Here is a 20,264-nt window from a genome sequence, read left to right on the forward strand (position 1 = left end):
TCTAGAATAAAAACTTGAGTCAATAGAAAATCTTTATTATAAAAGCAATTAAATAATTACACTACACTAAAGTACTTAAACTATATCGTCTAAAATCTAAAAGATCTTCCCTGTCTTGTTTCACGATTAGTAATGTTAGTTCGTTCAATGAATCCCCTTCTAAATGACGATGGTTGATTCCATTTAATGCTATCCGGTCTATAACTCGTGCTCTCAAATTTTGGCACCTTCTGTGCACGAGAGTTCCGATTGTTACTTAAATCCTCTCGCACATTTACCGGTTCCAGATTTACTGAAGTATTACTAGACAAGACGTTTTTCTGAGATCTACTTTCTTTGGTAAAGTTAGTTGGTAATGGTATTTTAACGAATAATATGTCGTCTTGTTTGTTCGATTCGTTGGATATATGATACTGGACGTTGTTAAGGTCATTGGCTTTGATCACGTTAATTAAATTTTGTATGGCAGCATATTTGGGATTCGTGTCCTCCACCTTCATATCCATTTTCTTTGGTGATGAAGCAGTTGCGTTAGGCGGCATTTCTTTGTGCAGATAGGAGACTGGCCAGTGACGGGGCTGGCCAAATCCTCCAGGTTTAGGTGGTTGTAGGAACTCGTTATCAAACTGTGCCTCGTACTCGTCCAAACTAGGTTTTGGTGGTGGGTCTGTGGGTATTCCCGGCGGTCTGTTAGGTCGAATTCCCGGTCTGAAGTGAGATGGCGGCGACTCTGGAATGTATGGTGGTCCTGGTATCCAAGGATCTTTGTGCTTCGGCGGACCTATGGGTAAATATGGTTTTGGATAAAACGGATCCACTCTGTCTACGGGTATTTCAAAGTATGGGTAATATCGGTCGCTGCATTTTCTCCATTGCGTCCTCGATGGCCCAACGTAACACCTAAAATTCACAAATCGTTATCATTGAATATTAAGTCTCGTAACACCTGTACCATTGGTATGGATATCCGTGGCTATATCCACATTGGTGGTCCGGATGGCAGCAATAATCCCAAGAGTTATGTCCGCCTTCTATTTCGCAAAACCAAAAACCTGCTTCAATATTTTCTTTGCACTTTGTACCTTTCTTGCATGGCCAACCACTGACACTGTAAACTCTCCACGTGTCCAAAACGTTGTATTTAATGTCATGTCTTCTATTTTCTAGGTGGTTAGTGTGAACATGTTCTTGTGCCAAGGTGAAGCATTCAGGATTGAAATTGTCCCATGCGAATAACCAAGAATCAGGATCTGGAACGTAGTCAACGTTGGGTAACAAGTCTCTTTGTAAAATATCAGACAATTCGCAATTAGGGCTACCTCTTGTGTCACCAGATCTAGAACACAATAAATAAAATTAGACAAAAAGCTTTTCATTTATTAACCTTCTACCTAAAACTGAACGACATGCATTGAAACAATGTTCCCTCTCTAGCTTTGGAACACTCTATTTTACAATCCAATTCTGTTGGCACGTTTAATGCTTTCCTTGCCGCTTGGGGCAATAATCTTGCAGGTGATCCAAAACCAACATAGCACACTAAAACAAAAATTAAATAATATTTCCTATATTTTATAAGAACATATATTTACATTGATCAATTTCAATAGTAGGATCTTTCCTGTGACGTCCTCTTATTCCGAAATGATCTGGTTCACAGCCATGCCCATAACTACCCCTTTCGTACACTTCAAATCCGTACTCTGGAATAAAATGATGCCTGGGATCTAGCTCATAGAATGGCCAATCCGTGAGCAAACAATTATCAACAGAGCCACCAATTGTTGGAGATCCATATCTAGAAAAACAAGTATTCAATGCGACCTAAGCCTTTTTAACTTTTTTTACTACATACCTGAAACTGTAAGCTCGACAAGTAAACCTAAGGCTATTAAGACATTCTAATTGACAGTCTACTATAGAATTAACTGTTAAGGAATCGCGTACTACTTTATGGTCTAATCTTTGGCCACTTCTTACTCTCCAGAAACATTCTAGAACCATCAGTTAGTTACGTATTTGTTCGAAATTTTCAGATTCAGTGTTACGTACCACTCTCATCTTTGCCTAATATTACAGGTTGTTGGCATCTCTTCTCATTATTCATCGTATAAATATCAAAATCACGATCTGGTTCCAAATCTGTGTAATAGTCTAACTCCTTGTAGTTTTTAGGACTTAGGAAACAGTTATCAGTTGGAGCATTTAAAATAGTAGTGTACCTGGAATCAGAAATTGGATTTTTCTTCTTTCTCACTCATTTTACGTTAATAACCTGTAAGCATATGATCTGCATGGAAAATCTTTTTCCTTAAAGCACAACAATTCACATTCGTAGATGCTTGGCACTAAAAAGAATCTTCTTACTACTGATTTGTGAAGACGAAATCCTGTTGCACTTCGCAGAGAACATTCTGTAACATATGTGCTTCTGTTAGAATACTTCTATCGTGTCTCTAATGTGAAGTAGTAGGTACTTACCTACTTACAACAAGACAATAATTTTTTCACATCCTATTATTTTACTTACCATCCCTCAAAAAATCATACGTAGGAAACCGCGGTTCGGCTGGCAAAATTGAATTTTCATAGTTGTCGATGGTGGGAGAAATTCCGTAACTAGGTTTAAACGGTTTTGGCAAATAACTAGGTAAGCTGGGACCGGGCAAATAACTTCCCGAGCTAGGTCTTGATGGATAACCTACAGAACTTGGTATTGGTGTGTAACTACTTGAACTGGGCCTTGGCAAATAACTGCCTGAATCGGGTCTCGGTAAATAACTTCCCGAACTTGGTCTTGGCAAGTAACTTCCAGGATTAGGTTCAGGTAAGTAACTGTCCCCTTTTGGCGGCAGATCCACGTAAAAATGATACTCATTGTGTCCGTTGTGTTTCTCTTCATATTTATTGAATCCCCAGTAATCAAATCTTTGACCGTTTCCGTATCCATGATACTGGAGATGACCACCATTACCATATGTGCCGCCGTATTGACCCCAATCTTTTGGTTTCTCGGGTTTCGGAGGTAAATAGTAGTTCCTTCTATCAATATCATATCGATTTTTGTTATAAAACTTGTGATAATCGTAGTCGCCAAAGTTTCCATACAATCCGCCATAGGAGCCCCATGTATTTTTATCGAATCCCCAATAATCTCTATCACGATGACTCTCGGGTAAATATTTATCTCCGACATATTTAGGTCTGTCATACCTGTATGGAGGTTTGTGCGGTTTGTAATCATAAGAAGTGTCATAGTGCGGTCTATGATAATGAGTGGCGGGCAAATAATTAATGCCCGAGTAATGATGATTATCCTGATAACTATCCCTATCACTGTAATAGTAATGGTAATTATGACTGTTTTCGTAGTTGTGTTGGGAATGATGTGATTGGTGATATGAATAGTCTGTAAAAAAGAATAAACCCGTTAGAATCCAAAAATATTTATTTATTCTTAAGATAAGTACATGTCATTTAAGTGCTTATAAAATACAAGAACAAAATTGGTGAATTGTACTAGATAAGGCATAATACATCCCAGATTATACTAGTTGGGAGATATTTACCTCCACGTCTGTTGCCTGAAGGCCTGTATCCATCATCGTATCTCCTATCAAATTCCGGCCTGGGTCTTCTGCTTCCATACTTGTAATCATCCGGCCATCTTTCGCCAGGTCGTCTTAAACCATAATCATCTGGTCGTTTACTATCGTACCTTCTGTCCGAATAGTAATCACCACCTGAGGAATATCCTCCACCAGATGAGTATCCTCCCCCAGACGAATACCCCCCACCATAACTTCCTCCATAGCCTCCTCCGTAACTTCCACCGTAGCCTCCACCGTATCCACCCTTGTAACCACCGCCCCCGTAAGAGTAGTAACTTCCAGGTCTGTATTGCTTACAATTAACTGCGGCAGCGTTTCTGTCTTTTTCGTAATAATCATAATCGGCATCTGGGTAAATATCCCGGCCCAAGTCTAGTCTCGACAAGGGAAGATCTAACAGTTCACAGTCGCCTTTACCACGACCTCTTGGGTCCAATCTAAAACACATTTGAATTTTGATCATTATCATAAAAATATGCATTCCCACACTTAATAGATAACACGCTCATCGTCACAGAAGCCAATTACATAACCAAGACACGCAAAATTTAATGAACAGTTTAATCGAAAAAAAATCCAGTTGCGTAACAAATGTGCATGCAGATGTGTTTATTACGGACGGGTGCATCGTAAACCATGTAGGTCAGAAATATTACAGCGAAAATTAGATACGGTCGTTTTCGTGATCAAACCGCATGTCCATCACTTTGTTACATATGTTGGCCTTGCAAGGCCATCTGCCGAATTCAGGCGCCTGTTGAAGGTCCGGCATATCACACCTATTGTATGAGATGATTATCATTTTTGCATTATGTAGGTTGTGCAACAGATTCAACAATAATTATTTTAATGAACAGAAATTTATATAGCTGATTGTCGCGAGGCCCATTTAAAATGTAAAATTAAATTTGTGAGAATTATTTAATTAATCGTTGTTTGTGCAATATAAATATAAATTACATTAAATTATATTTAATTAGCAATGCCTCTGTTTTGTAGGTTGCTTATTTTACTGTGCACCACTAAATTGAATGTTCAAGTACTATTATATTTCTTCGAGGACAATTCAGCGTAGGTTAGTGGAGGCAGAAGTACCAGGAAGACGTTCAGCAAAAAAACACTATCTTTTAAAAAAGAATCGAGAAGCAAGACTTTCTTTTGCTTGCAGACATCAGAACTGGACAGCAAGATATTGGTACTATTTTTGGACGAACCAAAGTTTAATATTTTTGGAAGTGATGATGGACAGTCCGTTTATCGCCCTAAAAATAGTAGGGTTGTTTTTCCGCTTACGGTATGAACTCGATTCACAAAATAGAAGGCACAATGGATCGTTTTTTCTCTCTTAACATATTAGAAGATGTTATTCTACCCTATTGTGAATGAGAATTCCGGTAAAATTTATATTTCAGCATTACAATGACCCCAAACACACTGCCAAGCTTATTAAAGAATGGTTTGTTCAACAAAAAATCAATATTTCAAGTGGCCACTTCAATATCCCGATCTTTATCCAATAGAAAACATCTGGGAGATTGTGGATAAAAAGATTAGAGCAAATAAAGCAATTTTTTTAACGAATCAAAAATTTTTGGAACACTATAGACAGTCTAATCTCTCTAATCAACAAGGGATACTGGACGAAATATTAAATATTAGGCCATTTACATTAGTTATTGTTTAGTATTTTAACAAAAAAGAAAGTCTCCCTAATTTTGTTCGATACTGTACTGATATTGTCATTATAAATAATTACCAGAAATTTGGTGATGGTGTTTTGACCCAGTTTCGAAATTGTGCAACTACGCCAAAATTTGTCACGATTGAACAAATTTTGCGAGGAAGCACTGATTAATTGTAGTTTTTGGTGCAGTGAACTGCAAGACTATAAAAACTTATTGTTAGAAAAAAAAAAACACCGGAAGATATTTATTTAACGAGATTCCCACCTAAATTGGTCTATTAAAGCATATAGTTACTATAAATGTTCACTTTTTACACTTCTTATACCACACTTAATTTTTAATAATAATAGATGCACTGTTTTTTATTATTGTACATTTTATGAAACTCGAAACAAACTCGAACTTATGCAGTCACATATAAATGTTTATTAACCATAATACCAAAGTTGTCCTAATTGTATGCCTTTTATTTGTTAACGAAATATATAATTAAAATTAGTATGGTGCTAAAAACAACTAAAACATTCCATGTAAGATAAATAAGTAATTCAAAAATCCACGAACACAATGACCAATTTTCTTGGTCACACGCATTAAGTGTAGAAATAATTATACACCATCTGCGTCCTTTGGCTTTGAATGTTTACCCAAATCGTGGTATAATGGCCGTGTAATTATAATAAAATAATTACCGGTAATTGAAGCCCTCGCAGATGAATCGTTTTTCGTCCGCACACTCTCTTTGACATTGTTCGGCCGACTCGCAGCTCAACGCACGTTTCACGTATCCCCTGGCCACACGTTTGCCGGCCAACACCCTCCTGAAACAAGCTGAAAAGGAAAAAAAAATTGTGCTTCGATTAAAACAATATAAATATTACGTATAAGTTGTAAAATGTGTTCTCAGTGGTTTCTCATTAATATGCGCGAAAAGAACATGTGTACGGGCATAATAGAATTTGCGGTAGATTTCAGCATTGCTATTCAAACGTGCTTGCTTTATTGAGACCATAAACTTGATACACAATCATTTCTCATTGTTTTTCAAAGAAACTATGTTAACTGGTTCGCGTTACGAAATTTAATACAATAAAAGAAACATTGGCTTGCGCCTCTGTGAACTAATAGACAACACAGCCAACCGATCATTAAAAAAAGCAATAGTTCAATATTGTTGTTGTTTTTGAAACAGTTTTATTGTGCCGCTAACGATGTTATACCCACGTGAAGTAACGACTTAATTTTGAAAATCTAGTTTTTCTTTATTCTTAATTTGGATTGGGAAACTGCGACCTTTGCAAATAATTAAAGGACTGGCTCGATTATTTTGTAAGACTCAACATTATTGTGTACTTTTATAAGGATATTTAGTTTGCAAACAATGGACAGGTTTTGAAATAAATATAAAAATTGATGATTATCAGAAATGTTATGAAATGAAAACTTGAAAACTTCATATGTAAATTATTGTTTACAATAATCTGCGCTTGTCCCAAATATACAGATGTGAAAATAATACGCGATTATAATTACAATAAGATTGGAATCGCTTCTGAAAAAATACTATCGTTAACTGATATCTTGAATGCTCACAAATTAAATTAACATATTCAATGTCGTGTTTTAATTAGTGTTCACCATTCATTCATTCGTTTAATTGATTATTCCAACATTCATTTGAATGAATCAACTCCAGTATTTAATTGTACAGTGAGGTCATAAATAACCAACAATTAAGAAGTAAAAAACAGTAAAATTGTCTTCTGTTAAGTAAATATTGATCTGAAATATCTATTTTGAATTAATGAACCAAGTATTTCACTACACAGTGAGGTCGTAAAAAGTATAACTAACAATTAAGAAGTAAAATACACTAAAATTAAGTAAATATTGATCGGTAATACCAATTTTGAATTAATAAACCAAGCATTTTACTATATAGTGAGGACGTAAAAAATATAACCAACAATTAAGAAGTAAAAAACACTAAAATTGTCTTCTGTTATGTAAATATTGACCTGTAATACGTATTTTTAATGAATAAATCAAATATTTAATTCTACAGAGAGGTCGTGAAAAGTATAACCAACAATTAAGAAGTAAAAAAACACTAAAATTGCCTTCTGTTATGTAAATATTGACCTACAATACCTATTTTCAATGAATGATTCAGATATTTAATTATATAGTGAGGTCGTGAAAAGTAAAACCAATAATTAAGAAGTAAAAAACATTGAAATTATCTTCTGTTGTGTAAATATTGTCCTGTAATATCTAACTTTATAAGAATATACAATTTTTAGTGATAAACACTGAATAGTTAAATAAATCAATCATAATTTTTTAACTACTCACTCGATTAGCCAATAATAAAGCATTGAAAAGAGAATAAAACCACTTTTCAAATGAGGTAAACTAAAAATACATTAAAAAAATAATCAATCAAAAGTGCCCTTACTTTACTAAGCAATTTGACACATCTCAACTTTATGGTTAGATTGATAACACTATTTAGTTTTTATAAGAGATAGGTAGTTATCATGGGAGGACAACTTTTTACGACATTTGCTTAAACTCTACTTTAAATCATTTTCTTTTATAGTAAAAATACTGCATTAATACTTTAATTAGGGTATAAAAATGGAAAATACAAATTTCATATATTGGAAAATTCAATAATTCAAATTTTGTGTATTCGAACAGTGAATATAGATTTATTAATAAAAATATTTAATAGTTATTTTTCTTAAATTTCAGATAAACTTAAGAGGTTTCATGTATTAGTTTCCTTAATTTTTAAAAATGTCTTTCAAAATTAATTAAGGCTTTATTTTTATTTAATTTTTATAGAACATAATAATAATAAAAAATAATTTGTGACAAATAATGCAGCAGCAGTAAGTTTCTTGCTAAAATGTAATAAGTTTTATTAGAAAAATAGTCCCAATATAAATTTTCTATTTTTCAAAAATTAGATTTTAATAATTTAAATTTTAAATAAGAAACAACTGAACGTGGGCTACCCATTTTAATTTTATAAAAAGTATAATGTTTTATGGGAGATTTCAATAGTAAGTAAAACAACGAACGGTATCGAAAATAATGCGTACAACATAAAACTTATTATATTTGTTTAATTACTGTATATTTTTAGTACTAATTAAAATAAAACTATGTTAAGTAATAAATTCTTTAGATAAACAATAATTTTATATTTAAAATAATTTATAAAATGAATATTTTGTTATGTCAATATTAAAGACAAATATTTATTTTTCACTGTAAACGTTTTTGTTGAAAAATTATTAATCTGACGTTTAATTAAATTTAAATTAATTATATAAAATAGACCAAAAAAAGTCAGACGATTATTGTTCTTGTTGTATTGTGAAAACTAAATACATATTTAAAAAATATATTAATTAATATTAAAAAAAATTCTCATCTATGCCATCTGTAACTTTTTTGAAAATGAAATTGAAACAAACTTCTTATAATATAATTAAATAAATTAATTTACATTAAATAGAAGAAAAATTTCAGATAATACTTGTTGTGTATCGTAAAAACTAAATACATATTAAAAAATAAAAATTTGTAATCCCAACTATAACCTTTTTCAAAATGAATGTTACATTTATTATTTTTATTTTATTACTATTTTTTTTCCACAAAAATACTTAAATTTTTTTATTATTTAATTTTCAGAAATAAAACTTATTTCATTTTTACTGAAAACTTAAGAAACAATCTTTAGAAAATGTTAATATCTAGAAAAAGTACCTTTGGCATCTTCTACGATGATAATGGAACCATTAATGAGGCAGTTATCGATTAAAACAAAAAATATCACAGAACAGAACACTTTCATTTTGATTTTGAGTCCCTCGCGATCGCTTAATTAGGAACACTTCGACGCCGATAGAACCCAGGACGCATCTTAACAGTCCGTCATGATCATACCCGCGGCCCGGCCATACTTCCCCGAAAAACCTTTCCGTATCCCAAAATTGCACACGAGCACGATCTCCTAACCGAATTTCGTTTACGAAACAACACCGAATTTACGTCATCTAATTAATAAAACTCCTCATAATTCCCGTACGTTCGGAGATCTGCTCTTCTAAACGCGATTCCAAGTTCTGCGACGTTACGTAAGTGCGCGGCACGTAACGGAATGGCAGACACCGAACAATGAACAATATACGTCGGGTTTGGGTAAGATTTTCGTTTGCTACTGGGAACCAGCGACGTATTTTCAACGAATATATGCATTTCATCCAAGGATACGTTCGGTGCCAGTGTTTTGAATGACAGCTCTTTTTTTTGTCAGCGTTCCCTCCATTTCGCGTGGGAGGAGACGGCTCCAAAGCTCGTAGATCAGTTTCAGCGCATCCCAACAAATCTGTAAACGTTGCGACATGGTCAGACTATCAAAACTGACATATTTATTGGAAAAACCTGGAATTGCATAACCATATAAGTTGGGGATACCCAAATTAACTTAATTAACCGAAAAATGATTGTTACCAAATAAGTTTTCAACTGTATTATCGCACCCCCAATTTAGTTAAGTTTCAGCTGTCCAAATTTTAGTTAATTTGAATTACGAAGAATTACAAAAATTTGTTCTAAATATCCAAATGATTTGTTATTTATAGAAAATGAAATATGAATGGCAATATGAAAATAGTGTGGGAACCATTTGAGTACTTCTGTTCGATTTCCACACATCTTCACTAACCCATATTTTATGAGCATTGCGAGTGTGGGAAGAGTATCTACAAATCCGGAAGTTGCTATTTAGGGTTTTGTACGTACCGCAGTTTAATGGACTATTCAATTTTCCCTTTATTTATTTATCCGCATTGACTAAAATACCGCAATTGTCCCACTACCAAGTCATTCACCAATAGTCCATTCACGTTACACATTTCGTAATTGTAATTATTCTTAAACCAATTTTAATAATTTGTTGAATATTTTACTTTGCAGCAATTATTACTCATCAACTTTGCTTCTAACGTCCTTCGTATAACAATTCAGACAATCTCAACTGTGACTGAAACTGTTTTATTTACCATTATAGACAATTTTATTGTGTTTAGTCACATCTTTGGATAATTTACATTAAATACAAACACACTTAAAAAATCATTTTAAACGGAAACAAATGGCAATGTCGACGGATTGAAGGTCACTAACATAAATTCTTGTGTTTTATGTGTGAATTTTGCGTACATAAACCCCAAATATGTTCCACAATTTCGCTTCCCATAAAATATTTTTTTTTTATGAAGTGAGTAAGACGCACGATTCTCAAAGAATCCTTTAAACTGAAACTTTAAACGTTTCGATACCCTTGACTTTTTCACAATGAAACCTGATTAAGAATTCCCCCATTAACTTATTGTGGCTAATTATTTATTAAAGCTGTTTTTATCTAACTCATTAAGTAACAATGCTTGGGCATGTGCTGAAAAAAAACATAACTCTTGCGCATAATTAAGCAAAACACAATTAAATTGTTTTGCAGATAACGACGAAATTAACAATTTAAAATTTTACATAAAACAGGATTTTTTCGTATAAATCACAGGTTTGCGTAAGACCTTATTGGGACTATTAATATATTGCTTAAACTTGGAATATATAGTACCATTGTTCGAAGACTTGTTAGAATGATTAAATGTTATATAAATGTTTGAATTTCGCATAATAATTTTTTAAAATTATGTAGTTTATTACTGATGAGAACTAATTGTGTTTAATTTATGAGAGGTGGGTGTTTTTTATTGGCGGCATTTAAAATAAAATTGTGCAACATGGACGTGCAATAATTAAATTAATGAGAATGCTTTTTATTTATATACTTCCGTAATTAGTTCAAAGCTGATCAATGTTGTTTGAAAAAACCTTGAAATCTTCACAAAACAATTTGTGTGATTCATTTTATTATAAAAAATTCGTAGTTGACGGTTAAAACAGTTCTATTAATATTATGTATACATAATTAAATTCATTAACATGTTTTCATAAAGCAACATAATAAATGACAATTTAATTTCTTCCGTCAAGAAAATGTGGAAAAAAATGTTGTTACTTAATATAATATATTTTTTTAAACTATTATTTTGTTTATTTCAAAGAGAAATTGTTAAGGGGGTTAAAAAATAAAAGATGTAATTAACAAATTCTTATATTACCTTTATAACTAATCTTGTCTTTTTAACTATTTTTGATCATTAATTTCGTTTTTTTTTTTTGGAGAAACTGCTATTTTTGGAGGTTTTTTGATGATTCATTCATAATCAGTTAATTCGGATTTATTAATAATTACTGTAAAAAAATGTTTGTTATTCGAATTTCTCTTCAATATCTCTAGGTATATACAAGATGGTTCACCAAATTTATTCATTAGAAGTTTATGGAGAATGGAAAAAGTAATGACTTGTACTAATTGTAAACAATTATAATTTGTCTAATTAATTTGAATAGAATTTCCGGTCTCCCTGGAAGTGACATAAACTTTTTTATTTTCAATGGAACATCCTGTATATTTTTGAATTTTTAAATGTAATTGGAAATAATATGGCTATATCACGTCTTATATCTAAATTAAATTGCTTTTGACTTATTACTATAATTTTTTTCCAAAAATTTTTACAGATTGTTTTTACCAAAATATTTGTAAAGCCTTGAATCTTGATGTTGAAAAGTTCATTTTAGGCATACACCTTAACCAAATTCAATTTAATTATGCTAAAATATACCGGATGTTCCATAGAAAATAACAAAGTTATTGATGTTTTAAAATGAATAAAATTAAATGTGCATAACGGACGCTCTGTATAAAATTTAGGACTACTAATAATAACTCCTTATAGGATGGTTCCTGATTAATTTGTGTGCCAAAAATGAATTTTTGAATATCAAAATTAGTTGATTTAGAGACGTTTTAGTTAGACAATCGATATATCAAAAATTTTGGAGAAAATTGATACCCCAAAAACCTTTAGGGTTAATTCTAGGACATGCTAGGACATGCATTTGATTTGCAATTACAATAAGAATTTAAAAATTCAAAACAACAGTGGGTGTTCCATTGATAATAATAAAGTTGATGTTCCTTTCGGGGAAACCGGAAATGAAATTGTGTTCAAACAAAATGGTTATTCAAGTCAAGTTATAATTGCCATAAAAATTTCAAATCAATCTTTTTCCGTTCTCCATAAACTTCTCATGAAAAAGTTAGATGAACCACCGTGTATTTCAGTGGAAGAATGTGAATTGCTTATTATTGTACTCCAAACATTGATTTGATTCAATATTTACTGATTTTTTTATTATAAAAATCATACAACTGATTCGAAAAATATTAAAATCGTCTGGCATTGAAATCTCCATAGTAATTGTGCCTGTTGCATAACAGCAAACTGTAAAATTATCCCAAATTAAAACAGATAATTTTCGCTCAGCATTCCGGCAAGACATAATGGGTCATAAAGACTGGTGTATTGTGTTTATTTTTTACGGCCGGTATCCTGTTTACTTTGGCCAAGATCCATACTGATTGACTGAACAAAGAATCCACCGATTCAAGGAAACGGATCGACGCTATTTAATTGGGCAATTTGTCCGGCGATGATCTGTGGCCTTGGGATTCGTTCTTAGCGCATCCTTCTCGGAACGCTGCCACCAAATTGGCATTATTCATTCTTGTCCATTGTGAAGTTGCGGTTAATATGAGGAACAAAACGTATTTTTCTATAGGGACACGCTTCAATAGCGATGAATGAAATTCGATGGAATCGTTGCCTTGTACGTGGTTTTGGCACGAAATTAACAAAAACTGTTGGAAGTGTTCTTGCGTGCGGTTGGTAAATGCGTCAATTTTAAGATAAGCCAGATACATGGATAGTGGCCTTGCAGATAAGAATTTGGATAATTGTTGTTAGTACACGAATGGTTATCTGCCGAATTAGCATCGCGTGGCAATTAACTCTAGTAACTGAACTGTAAAACAACAGGCGCAAAGTGCCAATCTCGTCCACGCAAAACCGATGCATTTTTCGCTTACATCACACAGATAAGGATCTTATAACTGGGGCTGTCGGTAAATAATAGACAAGGTTGCCATAGTGGTTAACAACAATGATCACTTATTGTTGTTAACATGCATAACTAATGTTGTACGGTCATCTATCATTTAAGTAGATCCGAACTGTTTTGTATCCTGTGACTGGTAAACAATCACGTTTTGCGCAATGCAGTCCTGACCTATAAAAATATATCATTTCGATTGAAAGGGGAGTTGCGAAAATTTTTGAATTATGAATGATAATTACAGTTTTTGTGCCAAACAATTCGTAAGATAATGACAAAATATTTCCTTAATGTTTTGTGCTAAATACCAAACTCGATATGAATTAATCTTTTGCAATTCAAATCAAAATTTGCATTACTAAGTTAAAAAAATGATATTTATAATCCCGCGAAACTTAAACATTAGGTTTCATGTCCAATCGCCAATTGAAATCACTTGGCACTCCGTATCCGTTTTCTGTGCAAGCGTAATATAAAATAATTCGAGGTACTCACTGTTCGGTATTTCCGTGATAATAGACGTAATTTTTTCTCCATTGTACCCGACACTTTGTGATACAATGGATTTATTTCCACCGTATCCGGACTCGCCTTTCTTATTGCCGTTTTTGTCATCCTTGTTCTTTGAACCTTCGTAATCCTTCAAATTTTTTTCTGTGGTGCTTCCGTAGTTTGACGAATTTGTGGCCGGTTTATCCCCATAGGTGTCCATTTTGTCTCCTTTAGATGGTTTGTAGATGGGTCTTGGTGCAAGCCCGTTATTGTCAGGCTTGTTGTACATGTAGTCGTTGGGCCTCTTCGTATAGTCATCCGGGTGAGGTATTAACGATCCGTATCTATTGGGCAATGGTCTAATAGGATGAGGTTCGTAGGGTAATAGAGGTCTAAAATAATCATCGGGTACTGGTCTAAACGGTGGCGGTGGATGGTCATCATATCTAAAAAGAATGTTCAATGTTATTTATAGAAAAATGACTAGTAATATTACTAAATCAATAGTTTTGTAGTATTTTTAAAGACCTTTACTTGTACCATACTTACATTTTAGTTCTTAATCTTAATTTATATTGTTAAAAATTGTAAAAAAAGTTAATGTGTTGTTTATGTAGTATTTTATTTACATTTTTAAATAGTAGTTAATTTGAGGTATATTAATTTTTAAATTGTGAATTAATTTTTCTTCTTACTTACCTTTATGTTGTTTACATTAAACATATTTATTTTTATATATTTTATTATTTTCTCTGATAATAGAAATATGACCAAGAACTACATACAAATCTTGTTATAAATAAAATAACTGGGATAATTAAATGGAACATTCAGATGCAATACCCTTCGATTTGTTGAAATTAACTACATCGACCTCTTTTCAAAATATTAAGCACATCTATTATATATTAATTTTATTAAAAATCAAATTTGTCTTATTAAAGACATGTGTAAATACAAATATGGAATAATTATAACATACTACAATTTTGCTTGAATAGGCTTCCTTACCTAAAACAAGAATAAGCCAAAATAACTCGAAACTACAAAACATACTGAATATTTCAATATTATTTTATTTGTTGAAGATTAACAAACCTGTTAGGTCCTGAAGGTCTGGAGTCATATCGATCAATATCCCTGTCATAATCAAATGGCCTTGAAGGTCTTTCATCATACAAACTATTGCTCGGCCTATCACCATATCTATCATAAGTGGGACGCATCGGTCGGCTGTCATAAGAATCCAAAGGAGGTCGGGGACCCGGTCTATTTGGATAAGCATCTGGCCTGTCATATGAATCAGGTCTTGGTCTAGATGGTCTGTGATAGTCATCAGGGCCAGGCCTTCCATAGTCTGGCCTATTATCCAATGGACTGGAAGGTCTGTCATAATCACTTGGCGGTCTGGAAGGTCTATCGTAATCTGGCCTATTCTCAGTAGGCCTAGGTGGTTTATCATAACCACTTGATGGTCTTATGTCATCTATGGGAGGCCTAGAAGGTCGGTCATAATCAGGTCTGTCATTTAAAGGTCTTGAAGGCATGTCATATCCAACTGATGGTCTTAAATCATCTGGTAGTGGTCTAGGAGGTCTGCCATAATCAGGTCTATCGTCTATTGGTCTAGAAGGTTTGTCATAACCACTTGATGGTCTTAAATCATCTGGTAGTGGTCTAGGAGGTCTGCCATAATCAGGTCTATCGTCTATTGGTCTAGAAGGTTTGTCATAACCACTTGATGGTCTTAAATCATCTGGTAATGGTCTAGGAGGTCTGCCATAATCAGGTCTATCATCTATTGGTCTAGAAGGTTTGTCATAACCATTTGATGGTCTTGAGGGCCTATCGTAGTCAGGTCTTTCATCATCTGGCCTACCAGGTCCTATGTAGTCGATAGGATACCTATTACCATAATCAGGCCTGCTCAATGGTCTGGATGGCCTGTCATACTCGTTTTGTGGACGAGGTCTTTCATAATCTGGTCTCTCATCATAACCATTTGGACCATTACCATAACCACCAGGTCTAGGCTTATCCTTGTAACTAAAATTCACCAGACTTGTGGGTTTATTATCGTACCTATCTGGATCAGGTCTTGAACCGTATCCTGCGTTGGATCCCTCAGGTCTTAAATCATCATAAGGATGAGATAAAGAAGATGGTCTGAATGGAGGTCTGTTACTATCCTCATATCCATTAGGTTTGTTTGAATCGTCGCTTACAATTATACCGTGCACTGAGTCCAAATGCGTGTTTGGCCCATGGGCTATACTAACTAAGGTATGCACGTGTCCGGATTCATAGTCGTAAGAAGGCTTAGCCTTTTCATCATATGGTGGTCTGTTGTCTATGGGTTTTTCATAGTTGTACCCGTTTGAAGGTTTACCATAGGGATCTCGAGGTTTATCTCCATACTGTGGCTTATCGACATCTTCTCCAGTTGGTTTCGAGTAACTAGTTTCATCGGGTCTTTGTGGTTTATTCGGATGCGACGAAGCGAACGGAGGTGACTTATCTATAACTAACTTACAACCTAATTTTTTAATATAGAGATCAAAGTCTGTGTCCGCCACGGTTCCGATGGGTTTTAAGTCGATAGTTTCTTTAACCAGTTCTGTACTTAACTCGCAGGTTGCATTGCCTTTCGGTCCGATTCTGCAACAACATATATTGTTTAAACTTTAACAAAGGCAAATGTTTGCCATCGGTGTATTTTGGGTTGCCTTCTTAAAAGTGTATGAGCGAAACTCAGGAATCACAGACTACCAGGAAAGTCTCAATCTGATTAATGGTCTTATACTGCTATTTGAATATGATTGTAACTAAAACACTACGTGTTATATACTTTATTTCTTTTTATTTCTAACATTTTATTTAATTTACTAAAAGAAATTAACACATATTATTAATATATTTTTTTCATTTAACAGTTTCATTTAATAGCTTCTACTATTCTAAAAAGATTTTACTAAAAATTTTAACATTGCGTACCATAAAGAAGTATTGAAACTATAATGTTTATATATTTATGTATCTAAAATATGACCAAGGAAACTGAATTATTAAATTCATTACTCATATTATGATTAAGTGATTGTTGTGAATGAAATACAGATAATATAAAATTACATCTGAACATAATTGTTGTTTTACCAACCACCTAATAATTAAAACACCTAGATGCAACCTTGTTTTTTACATCATAATTGTGTGTACCCAATCACTGGAAACTCAGCTTCAGTTTAATGTATTTTTAAAAATGATTAATTGTTCTCACGGATTGTTGGTAGCCATTTACATAAAACAAATAATGAACATTTGTCCAGAAATTTTACACGAGTATTTAAATCACCGGTGAGTAATATTTTCTTCGAACATTTATCTTTACAGGAAATCTCAAAGTACTGAAGAAGGTCGTTTCCGCACCAGCAAACTTATTTCAGTCATAATTTAGAATAAACGTATTAATTTAAGTCGGATTAGTACTTACCCAAAACTAAAAGCTTTACAGATGTCCTTCTCTTTTGTACAAGACATTTGACAATCACTAACTGTATTTAAATCGAACGTCTTGTACACGTTCTGTGGGTTCAGTCTTTGACCAATTGCCATTCGTTCATAGCAATCTGGAATAATTAAATTTTGCAATTTTATTGATAAAAGGAAGTGCTAAATGAGCATTTGTAGTGATTTAATAAGAGCAGTTCCGTTTAAAATTAAGCAGATTAACATCACTTCAGGATTTACAACTTTTTCTTGTATTAAATTTACATTTATAACGATTGACTAATCAATGTGTCCAATTAAAAAATAATTGATTTTTTGTCCTTTATCAAGAATTACTTAATAAGTTATTACATAATAAGAGAACAAGATCAAATCCGTTTTCATGATTCATTAAATTCTGTTGTAAACATTAAGATTATTCAGTTTTTTTTATAAAGTAGGTTCATTAACACGTTTCATTATCAAGGACCTGAATCGCGAGTTTACAGTTAATACAAGGTAATTTAAATTGGAATTCCTTTAGTGACATGCACACCGCCATTTATAACTAAATTGGTTTTTTACTTTCGCACTCAAAATCACGCATGTTTTTTTTTTGTTAAAATATAATAATCAATTATTTGTAATCACTGTGATGATGTGCAAATTTACTATTTTGTGTCAATTCCCACGATGGTTCACGGCACTATTAAATTATTAAAAAAATTGGTTCATTGCTTAAACCCTGGGGATATGATTTTATACAGTTATTCTCCAATTCCTGTGTCAGTGGGTCACTGACTGCGAAATTAATAAATTCACCCTTCACCCGAACATCGATCCGTGTCTACAATTAAAATTTACAACGTTTACTAAGCTTGTCGAACAATTAGTTTTGCGATAAAGATCAGCATACTTCTGGAATTAATTATTACCTATTATGATGTTCGAATGAGTTGATTGATCGTTTTATTTGAAATTATTAAGTCCAGGTGTACAGTTTCTTTTTAATACAACATGTATAGTGGTAGATATTTTTTTTAATTATTTATTGGATTAAAAAATTAATGTGGAATAAATAATAATAATATATAAATGGTAATTGAAATCTAGCCGCAAACTAGTTTTCAGATTCTAAAAATATGTTTTTTAATAATTAAATTTAAATAGTTTATTGTTGATGATTTTGTGTAGAAAAACTTGATTTTGTATACACATGTGTTTCTTATTTAAATAAATTACGTCATGTAATTGGTTTAGGAAAATGAAAATCCATCGAAATTAACCTTGAAAACAATTTAAATTTGCACACAACAAGAACAAATGATTTTGAATTACATGAAATTACTTTTGCTACACAAAAATAAATAATACAATAAATTAAAGCAATAACCAACTTACCATTTTTGATAATGGTCAATTGATTGTCGATGGTCAACGCGCCAACAATACCTAAAACAGCTAATCCGGTGGCCATTGCTAGAATCAACCCCGTAGTCTTTTCGTACATTTTAAATAAATTAATCAGCCCAAGAAACAAACTAAATCAATCATAGTCACTGGCACGAACACAATAAATCCCCGATCGAACCAAAACTTTTTCACGCCTCACTGGTTACTCGTAATTAATTTAAACAGCGGCCAATTACTCACTTTCTTTAAGTTACATGTCTTGCGATACGTTCGTCCGTCCGAAGAATCAGTCCAGTGTTCGCGGCGGCAACGTAAAAAGTCAATTAGTGGCCGTCTCGAGAACCCAACTGGCTTAAGACCTCGAAACCGTGGAGGCAAACTTTTTATAAATGCTGGAAGCGCTTTATCGCCGCATCTTGTTCGTCTAATTTATAAACCAGAAAAAAAAAGAAGATGGAACACTCCGCGTTGTTACAGATTTTCGTAGCGAAGGTCAAGACTTCTCGGAATCTTGACCATAAATCTGCTTTAATATTCGCTGTCGCAAACGCGAGTTCGTAATTACGGTGTTTAATCGCGATTCATTTACCTGGTCGGGAGTGCTGTATGTTTTGATCGAAGCTTCGGAATCTATTATTTGCAGTAGCCACACGCTTTTTTGTACTGCTTCAATTCGGGAACAAATAACACGTAATTTATCGCAATTATATATTTGTTGAAGACGGCACAAAATAGTTTAATAAAAGTATTAAAAACGAAACACCGACTAATGTTCGAGTTCGACTTCGTTAAAGATAACGAGGATCCAACAGAGCGTGTAGCAACTGGTACCTTGGTATTATCATAACATTGAACCTGGTGAGAAAATATATTACATCTTTGTCTCAAAGTCAAAAACCCCAAGAAAAAAGTTTTGATGACGCTTGTAATAAGTATAATTACACGAAAACATAAAATCAGATTAAAACAAACTGAATAGGAGGAAATGATAGTTTTTTGTTCTTCCCTTCGGTGAGTCACAGTGCATTCCACGCCACAATAATAATTTTACTTTAAGCTTGATCCTGCTGAAACACAACTATATAAAATATAAAAGTATTTTATAATAATGATTTTTTTTCACAATAAATCTATTATGGAAAAAATTCTGTTAACATAACAGGCGTGCTGAATAGTAACCTGTTGACCACCAAAATGCGTTGCTATCGCAAAAAAGATTATGATACCTTATAGCCCATTTATATTTAGGCCGACATGTCAAATTTCAGAGCGATACAGCCCTTAGTTTTGTTTTGACAGCTGATTTTCGGTTACGTGTTTGGCATCATGATTTTCGTTCTCTCATAAAACATTTTTTGACAGAAAACGACGAAGGAAACAAAAGAAAAGTTGGCCCTCCGATTTGATTATCATGGAATACTCTTCGTGGTCTACCTCGAAAAAGAGTATTACTGCGCATTATTGCAGC

At 33.1% G+C, this 20,264-nt stretch overlaps 1 protein-coding gene across 1 annotated transcript; it reads right to left on the reverse strand.

The window, feature by feature from the left end:
• Positions 1 to 19: 19 nt before the first annotated feature.
• On the reverse strand, positions 20 to 19,163 carry LOC109595064 (uncharacterized). The gene is made up of 14 exons (XM_049969593.1): positions 18,785 to 19,163; positions 17,388 to 17,523; positions 14,993 to 16,552; positions 13,898 to 14,340; positions 5,989 to 6,127; positions 3,570 to 4,048; positions 2,531 to 3,409; positions 2,276 to 2,414; positions 2,053 to 2,222; positions 1,856 to 1,994; positions 1,593 to 1,798; positions 1,392 to 1,539; positions 953 to 1,336; positions 20 to 900 (listed from the first exon to the last, which is right to left on the reverse strand). The coding sequence occupies exons 1-14, from the start codon at positions 18,891 to 18,893 to the stop codon at positions 90 to 92; spliced, it is 5,742 nt and encodes a 1,913-aa protein (XP_049825550.1). The 5' UTR covers positions 18,894 to 19,163; the 3' UTR covers positions 20 to 89.
• Positions 19,164 to 20,264: the final 1,101 nt, after the last annotated feature.

The sequence above is a fragment of the Aethina tumida genome, chromosome 1 (assembly GCF_024364675.1).
Source record: "Aethina tumida isolate Nest 87 chromosome 1, icAetTumi1.1, whole genome shotgun sequence".
Taxonomy (NCBI): Eukaryota; Metazoa; Arthropoda; class Insecta; order Coleoptera; family Nitidulidae; genus Aethina; species Aethina tumida.